A 9,355-nucleotide genomic window follows, 5' to 3' on the forward strand; every position below is an offset into this window, starting at 1 on the left:
CTGTGTCTGTGTCTGTCTGTGTCTGTGTCTGTCTGTGTCTGTCTGTGTCTGTGTCTGTCTGTGTCTGTGTCTGTGTGTGTCTGTGTCTGTGTGTGTCTGTGTCTGTGTGTGTCTGTGTCTGTGTCTGTGTGTGTCTGTGTCTGTGTCTGTGTCTGTCTGTGTCTGTGTCTGTCTGTGTCTGTGTCTATATCTATATCCATCTATATGCAAAAATAAATAAATTCATTGCACTTATTTATTTGTGAAGGGGGGGTGCAGACAGCATGACAATGTGTTTGTGGAGGTCAGAAGACATCCGTGGAAGTCAGTTTCCTTCTACTACATAGGTTCCAGAGGTCAAACTCAGGTCATTAGGCCCGGAAGCAGGCACCTTTTCCTGATGAGCCATCTCATTTACCCTAAGTCAGGCTCTTAATGGAGAGGTGAGTTGAAGACCTGGGGGAGAGATGCACTGACCGCAAGGCCTAAATAATTTTACTATCAACTCTCTTTTAATTAATTAATTAATTAAATGTGCATGGGTGTTTTGTCTGTGTACCATATCCATACCTGGTACCCAAGAAGAACAGAGAGTGTTGGATCCCCTGGGACAGAAGTTAGAGAAGGTTTGAGACACTACATGGGTGCTGGGTATTGAACAAGGGTCCTCTGGAAGAGTTGGTGCTCTTAACCACTCCCTCTGGAGCCTTGGCTCTTCAACATAAGCAGTTTGCTGCCTGTCCTCAAGTAAAAGCAACTGAGGAGTTTTTCCCCCTCAGGATAAAGATTAAAGTTATCTTCTTCTGCCTTTAGTAGGAAGGAAACTGAAAACTCCGCACTGACTTGATATTCTCCTCAGAATCCCTCTGAACTGTGCACACTCACTTCAACTCTGCTATAACTCAGACTGCGCCTCACCACACAGGGGCTGGGAGACCAGCATGAGAGAGACTGGTAAACATCTGTAGAAAGCAGTCCTCGCTCCCGAGAGTCTGTGCTCTGGGCTCTACGGTGTTCTGTAGTTCATATAGGCTTAGTGATGACAAAGCTGGACAAGAAGTCCTGTCTAGAATTTGTCACTCAAAGCAAGCGGCAACAGATTGTTGTACAGGAAAAATACAGTCCCGTGAGTGCGCCCAGGGTGACAAGGAAATCATGTACACATTTATCACCTCAAATCCCAGGGTGTGTGTGTGCTCTGTTGTGTATGTATGTATGCATATGTATATGTGTGTGTGTGTGTAGGTACATATGTGCACATGTGTATTGTGTGTTTTGTACATGTGTATGTGTGTTGTGTTATATATGTATGTGTAGGTACATGTTTGTGTATGTGTCATGTGTATATGTGAGTGTATTGGTGTGTATTATGTATGTGTGTTATAGTATGTGTGTGTTGCATGTATATGTATGTGTGTGTGTAGATGTGTTGTGTGTATGTGATGTGTGAGTGTATGTGTGTATAGGTGTATGTGTGTGTTGTGTCTATGTGTATGTATGTGTATGTGTGTGTAGGTGTGTTGTGTGTATGTGATATGTGAGTTGTTTATGTGTGTGTATTTGTGTGTATGTGTGTGTAGGTATGTGTGTTGTTTGTATGTGTGAGTGTGTGTGTGTGAATGTATGTGTGTAGGCGTGTGTGCGTAGGCCTGTGTGTAAGTTTTCTGGAGGCTTGATAAAGAGCTGAGTCATCTGACATGCATGTTCCGAACTGTGTGGGTGTGAAGGGAAAATCTCAGCAGCTGCCAAGCCATCCCCTGGAAGCTAGAGGCGGTTGAGTCACTCGAGAGTGGTGTGACAGTGTGTGGTGGGGGATGAGCCTTCCCCAGCTGGATTAAGTTGCATCTGACAGGAGGACTCTTCCCTTTGCCCTTCCTTGACCCCTCTGCACATTTCCTTCAGGGGCTCATTGCACAGCACATCCTGGTCTGGCCTGGTGCTTTTTATGGATCGTAAACATTAGACCAGAGCCCACAAGAGACCCTCCTTGAGGGAGTTTCACAGCTGTGCCCTGTCCAGTCACACCCGCCTCCCACCCTCTGGTCCCCAGATCCTTCACAGCCCCACAGAATGATGCACCCTTGATGGATGCTTTTTTTTTTCCTCCAGTATTTTGAGACAGGATTTCTCTGTGTAGCACGGGCTGTTCAGGAATTTGCTCTGTAGACCAGACTGGCCTAGAGCTCAGAGTTCTGCCTGCCTCTGACTTCTGAGTGCTGGAACTTAAAGGCATGCACCATCACCAGCTGGCTTTGGAGTGTTCTTTTTGCCTGGTAAGTCCCATACCCTCCCTCTTCTTGACTCAATGGTCATGTATAGGCCTAGTACACAGACCATGCTTTCTTTTTGCTGCTACAAAATGAACCTCTGCTCTAGGTATTCATGGTCCTGGTAGATTTGGGACAATCTGAGAGGCACCCAGGGAACTCCTTTACAAAGCTCAACCACAGACCATCACAGACAGGATCAGTGGGTACCTCTAGAGGAATCCCATGGACAGCATGGGTCCCAAGGATACCAACCTGGAATCGTCCCAGAATAATCCTGGCATTGCACCCGGGGGCGTTTTTGCAGTAGACGTGCAAATTGAGAACTTCTCTTTTGCAGCAGTTGTCTTTGAACACCTAAAAGACAGATGAGATCAGTCTCACGCCCTCCCGAGTGCTACCGCTGTGAAAGGAAGCTCTGGTGAGAATGGTCTTCGAGGCTATCTCAGCAGCAGATGGAAACTTCCAGGCAGTGGCTGAAACGGAAATGTCACACAACCACATTGAAAGTAAAGGCCCCCTCAGACACATACTCCTGGCAAGTTATACGAACACCCAGTGCGAGGAGAAGCATGGGGTGAACTTGACCCCACAGTTAAGCCACAAGGGGGCTGTGGCCAAGGGTACACCTGTTGTTTCCCACTCTGGCGTGAAGTGTCAGTGCCCTGTAGCTGCGCTGACTGGCTATGTCAGCCCAGAGTGTGTATTGGCATGCTTCCTCTGTGAAGGTTCGGAGTAAATTCTGTCAGCATGGCAGGCTATGTGGTAACCATTCCGGCAACCAAATTTCAACTCTGATATCCACAACACTTACAAAAGCAGGCACAACTCTGTTCTAATAAAACACGTAAACTCATGGATACTGAAACTCGAATAGCATATAATTTCCATGTGCCACAGAACATTAGTCTTTGCTTTTAATTTTTTAGGTGTTTTACTTAAGCACCATGTACATGCAGGTACCTACAGAGGCCAGAAGAGGGCATCATATCTCCAGGAACTGGAGATACAGACAACTGAGACTCTCAAGTAGGTGCTGGGAACCGAACCCAAGTCATCTACAAGAGCAATAAGTGCTCTTAACAGCTGATCCATGGTTCCAGCCCCCTTGATTTTTAAAATAAGTTATTTTAAAATGCTGTAAGACTCCAGGAGATTGCAAATATAGCATAATTTTGGGGTTTCTTTTTTCATGAATGTTTAAGAATTTCCCAGGTCAGATAGCTCTGTGGCTAGGGCTGTGGGGCATTTTCTTCACTGCCAGTTGATGTGGGAGGACCCAGCCCACTGTGGGCCTAGACTATATAAGAAAGGAAGTTGAGCAAGCCGGGAGAAGCAACCAGTGCACAGTGCCGCTCCATGGTTTCGGTGGTCTGAGAGCTGCAGGGTTGACGGTTGTTGTGGGCAGGTGAGGCTTCCCACCATGCAGAATTGAAGCCCTGAAGAGAGGCCAGGAGGCCACTGGCAAACAAGCAGCCTCAGTTGTAGGGGAGACCCAAACTTACTGGAGAGCCAGGACTTTGGGACAATTACCAAGGACAGTGGCAAGCTTGGCATGGTACCAGCTTGAGCCTATTGGACAAGCTCTGTGAATGACCACACCTTTTCTAAGTAAAGAAAATGGCAAGTCTCAGGCATCAGACACTAAACTGTTTATACTGTTGGATTTGGTTTTGCTTTTATCTGACTATAACTGTGCCCTGGTTCTTCCTCTTTGAAATAAGAAATATTTAGCTTGGTTTTTTTTTTTTTTTTTTTTTTTTTAATTTTACAGGAAGCCACTGACTTGGTTTTGTTGTTTGTTTATTTGTTTGTTTGATTGTTTGTCTGTTTGAGACAGGGTTTCTCTGTGTATCCCTGGCCCTCCTGGAACTTGCTCTGTAGATCAGGCTGGCCTCAGACTCAAGAGATCCACCTGCCTCTGCTTCTCAAGTGCTGAGAGTAAAGGCGTGCGTCACCACTGCCCAGCCAGTCACAGTCAAGAGACTAGGTATTTTAAAGAGATGTTGAATTTGAAAAGTTATTTGAATTTTTTAAAAGATAATGGGACTTTTAATGTCTTAATGTGTTTGATATTAGCAATAACATAGCCCTGGGAACACAAAAGAAGAAAATGGTTATAGTTTTTAGTGTGTTACACTGACAAGGGGTCAATTCTGTTTTTTTTTTCTTTCTGTTGTTGTTGTTTGCTTTGTTTTTGGTTAACTTGACATGAACTAGAGTCACTCAACTGAAGAACTACTGCCCCTATCAGGCCTGTCTGTAGGCAAGTGTGTGGGTCATTTTCTTGATTGATGCTTGATGTGGGAGAGCCAAGATCACTGTGGGTGGTGTCACCCCTAGGCAAGTGATTCTGGGTTGTAGAAGAAAGCAGGCTAAGCAAGCCATAGGGAGCAAGCCAGAAAGCAGCATTGCCCACATCCTGCCCTGACTTCTCTAGACTATGGACAGTGACCTGGAAGTGTAAGGACAGTGACCTGGAAGTGTAAGGTGAAGTGGACATTTCCCCCTAAGGGTTTGTGATCCTGATATTTATCACAGTATCAGAGAAGCAAACTAAGACCCACAAGGAAAGAAAAACAGATCAACTAAACTTCAACAAATTGAGAACAATCTGTGTCAAAAGACACCATGAGCAAAGTGAGAATAAACCGTGTAATAAGAGAAAAATATTGGCAAATCTGATAACAACAGAAAAAAATCCCCCAGGTATCTAGAATATAACAAAGGACTTGTAATAATCCAACAATTAGATTTTTTTTTTTTAAAGTTAAAATGTGCAAAGGTGGAGCTGGAGAGATAGCTCAGTGGTTAAGAACACTTGTTGCTCTCACAGAGAAACCAAGTTCAGTTTCCAGCACTCAAATCTGGTGGCTCACAACCACCTTTAACTCCAGCTTCAGGGGATCTGATGCCCTCTTCTGGCCTCTATGGGTACTGCACAGACATGTGAGCGTGACAGACACACACACGGGGGGGGGGAGGGAGGGAGAGAGACAGAGAGAGAGAGACAGAGAGACAGAGACAGAGAGACAGAGAGACAGAGACAGAGAGACAGAGAACTGTAAGAGGCATTCCAATAGATATGACACACAGCTGCTTGGCTAAATTGACAGTGTCACCAGCCATCAATGACAACTGACCCAGTCCCCAGATAAGTAAGGCTTCACATCCATTAGAACAGCCCATCAGAAAAGCTGAGAACACATTTTGATGAGATTTGCTGCCATAGACCCCTCATGCACTGCAAGGAGATACAAAATTACAAAACAGCTCAGCAGTTGTTAAACCTAGGGCTGTCACATTACCCAGGATGCCACACCCAGGTGTTTGTACAAATGAATTGGGCATGAGAGTAGTCCATGTCCTGAAGCTACAAGTAACAGCAATGTTAGCTTCTTTAAGTAGACTCCTAGATCCTGGATATAACCATGTAAATGAATTGTTTTTTTCCAGGACTGGAAAGTGAGCATCAGCTTGATGAACAGGAGTCTGCCCTAAATCACACCCTAAGCTCCTAATATTATGTATCAACTTTTCTTGGTATGCTGGGAGATATATAAGTTGCAGATGGCTATGAGCCATCATGCAGGTTTTGGGAACTGAACCCATTGCTCTAGAAAAACAGCTGGTACGCTCTTAAAAATTAAGCCTTCTATCTCTTCAGCCCCATATTTTAAATTTTTAAGCTTTGTGTAGGAATATTCATAACAGCATTATTCATAGTGGTACAAAAAGTAGACACAGTACAAATATACACTAACTGCCGATAGTAAAATCAAGTGTGGTATATCCACACAACAGAATAGTATACAGCAATGAAAAGGAATGAAATACTAATTCCACTGACCACATAGATGAACCCTGATAACATGCTGAGTGGAGGAACTCAAACAGAAAGGCAGGGTTCCATTTATATGAAACATCCAAAAATGCAGCAAAATCAAAGCAGAAACTAGATTATGGTTTTCATGGGCTGAGAGATGTGGGCAGGTGACAGCCAACGGACATGGGATTTCTTATTGGGGGACATGACACATCACAGTGGCTACACGAATCTGAAAACACTAAGTCCTGTTGAACCAGATGTTTGAAAGGTAAACTTTACGGTATATAAACCGTATCAAAGTTGTCATTAAACAAAACAATGTTTTAAGGATTATCTAGACTAGAAGGTCAATCCGCACCACCCAAACTGGGTGTTGGGAGGTCTGACCTGACCCACAGCAGAGGACTATGGGTAATGAGGACAGTCCCAGACATTGTCCTATTCCAGCTTAGAAGTCTCCCTGGTACCTTCTCCAACACCCAAGCCAGACCAGTGGCCTCCTCACCTCCTGAGGCTTGATGACTTCCTTGTCTACTGGGCAGATTGGCACCGAGTTCAATTCTCTAGAAAGGAAACCAAAAAAGAGGACTGAAGTTAATTAAGTGTTTAACCTCAACAGCCCTTCCAAGAGCACCCAGCCACTCTGTGTTGGCACAAGCTGTGCACGCTACCCAGAAGGCAGCTGTGGAGATTAGAATAGGAATGGCCCCCATAGACTCATGTGTTTGAATGCTTGACCCATGGGAGTGGCGCTATTAGGAGGTGTGGCCCTGGAGGAGGTGTGGCTTTGTTGGAGGAAGTGAGTCGCTTTGAGGGTGGGCTTTGAGGTTCTATGCTCAAGCTACACTCAGGGTGGCACACATTTTCCTTCTGCTGCCTGCGAATTAAAATGTAGATCTCTCAGCTCCTCTAGCACCACGTCTGCCTGGATGCTGCCATGCTTCCCGCCATGATGATAATGGACCTTAGAACTTGTAAGCCAGCCCCAATGAAAGATTTTCCTTTATAAGAGCTGCCTTGGTCTTGGTGTCTCTTCACAGCATTAAAATCCTAACTAAGACAGTAGCCTTGTATCAGGAACTTCACAGTCTTACAACCTTCCTGGAAAATGCCTAGCTACCCACCAGCCTGCCATCAAACATATGTCCCCCAGACTGTCAATGGCTCTATCCCTGGTCCCCATCTAAGGAAAGGGCAGGCTGTAGTACAGTGTGACGGCCAGGTTCTTCACCTTTAGAACCCAGAGCTTACTGGAGCAAAGAAGTCTGAACACACAGGTGATAAAACATGCTGACACACTGGAATGAGTGAGGATGTGTCTTGAAGCTCCTTCTACAGCCTGGAGCATTCAGCTCTAGGAGCTTCCAAAGCCTGCTTTCAGCTTCTCCTGGTCTCCAACAAGTGGCATGACCCAGATTGCTACGGTTTTGATGTTAAGAGGCTCCCCTACGCCATGAGTTAAATAAAGCTGTGATCCCCAGGGTGGTGCTGTTGGGAAGGCTTGTGTCAAAGTTAATCTTGATTAGCTCTGGAATCAACTAAGAGACCTATGTCTGGGCCGGCTTTTGCCAGGAAGGATTCCCTAAGAGAGGACCCCCCCCCCTTAGAGACAGCAGCACCTTGGTACCCAGACATACACTGTTAGTGCATATACTCTGTTGTTGCTGCAGCCGTTGCTGCTGCCACTGCCCTGCCAATGTGTATTGGAGACAAGTGGCTCTCCAGGACTCTGCCAGTCCTTCTGAGCCTATTTGGGGCTGCTGCAACATCCAGCCTGGTGGCCTAAGTAACTGCCAGGTTCTCAGCCTTTCTACATGCACGCAGATGTTGGGCTGCCCAGATTACATTGTGAAAGCCCTTCCAATAACCCTTCTTTTAATGTATAATCTATGGATTCTGTTCCCCTGGAGAACCTAAGGCACAGTGGAGCCCTGGAGAGGTGGAGCCCTGGAGAGTTGGGGCCCTGGAGGGGTGGAGCCTAGTGGGCTCATGAGGGTGTGTATCTGAAGGGAAGAGGGGGCCCCATGCACCGTTCTCTCCCTCTTTTTTCCTCCCTGGATGACGCAGGTGACTGTTTGGGCTCCAGTATGTCCTCCCACCATGATGTGCCTGCTTTGTTACATTTCCAAAGCCAATCACAAACCGGCACTGTAAAGCTGTGAGCCAACAACATACCCTATCTAATCCTGAGTGTTTTCATGGAGTTATGTTATTGCAGGCTTTCCAGCGTTGACAGCTGCCAGGAGCCATCCAGGATAGGTTAAGGCTAGCAGGTTATCTTCCTGGAGGTGGCTCATCGTTTCTGCATTGTCTGCAGTAGTGAGCTCTGAGGGGGTAAGGCCCTAAAAAGACTTCATCTCAGGATTGCTTCTTATAGCTGATATGCTTTTCCTGTCATCATTAAATTTACATAGTAATCCCTGGGCATTAGCCCACCCCTATTGATCAGATTTCAGATCATCATAAAGATGAACTTTCATGAATTAATGCTGTTTAGATGAATTAATGATTTTATAGAATTCCTGATTTGATTCAAATAATCTTAGAAAGGAAGTATTAAGAGGTGGCTTTAATTGTTTTGCTAGTAAGAAATAATGAAGTTAGAATCAAAAATAGGATGTGCCCCTCCTCATAAAGCAAGTAAAGGCTGCATAATAAGGAATGCAATGAATTTTCATAATTACACTAAAAAGAGCAATAGGCTTGGGACAAATTTGTGTTCAAGGAAAAGCATTCAGGCTCAAGGATGAAGCCACAGGTGTGCACTACGGTAAGGCAAGGCCCTAAAGAAACTGTTGCTTTGAATTTATAATGAGCATATAGAATGAAACACTGCTTTGAACTTAATAGCAACGTCCTTCGGTAACTCCCACTTTGTGTGACATTTCATCTATGAGGTAGTCCTTTAAAGAACTTTTGTTTAAGAACGTATAAAAAAGGCTACAGAAAAGAAATAAAGATGATGTGGTGGTTTGGGGGACTCTGCCCCATCCATTCCTCCATCCACCCATCCATCCATCCATCCATCCATTCATCTATCCATCCAAATGTATGTCTGTTTATATGTACACACGTAGGTACATGTGTATGTATATAAGCATGCGTGAATACTTGTGGAGTTAGAGTATTGAGACAGTCAGGCCTTTCCAGAGTGTGAGTATATAATTGTACATGTGTTGGAGAATATTTGCCTGTGTAAAGAATCTTAATTCTTCTTCTTCTTCTTCTTCTTCTTCTTCTTCTTCTTCTTCTTCTTCTTCTTCTTCTTCTTCTTCTTCTT

The 9,355-nt window shown here is 44.9% G+C and overlaps 1 protein-coding gene across 2 annotated transcripts in view; it reads right to left on the minus strand.

Annotated features, from left to right (window-relative positions):
- The window catches only part of Traf5 (TNF receptor associated factor 5), a 46,079-nt gene that overhangs the window by 16,890 nt on the left and 19,834 nt on the right, over window positions 1-9,355 (minus strand). For both annotated transcript variants that reach the window (XM_029539245.1, XM_021198670.1), the window contains exons 3-4: window positions 6,581-6,638; window positions 2,502-2,603 (exon numbers count right to left, since the gene is read on the minus strand). In XM_029539245.1, coding sequence (XP_029395105.1) covers window positions 2,502-2,603; window positions 6,581-6,638 — 160 coding nt within the window. The remainder of the gene's footprint in view (window positions 1-2,501; window positions 2,604-6,580; window positions 6,639-9,355) is intronic.

This window comes from Mus pahari, chromosome 5 (assembly GCF_900095145.1).
Source record: "Mus pahari chromosome 5, PAHARI_EIJ_v1.1, whole genome shotgun sequence".
NCBI lineage: Eukaryota > Metazoa > Chordata > Mammalia > Rodentia > Muridae > Mus > Mus pahari.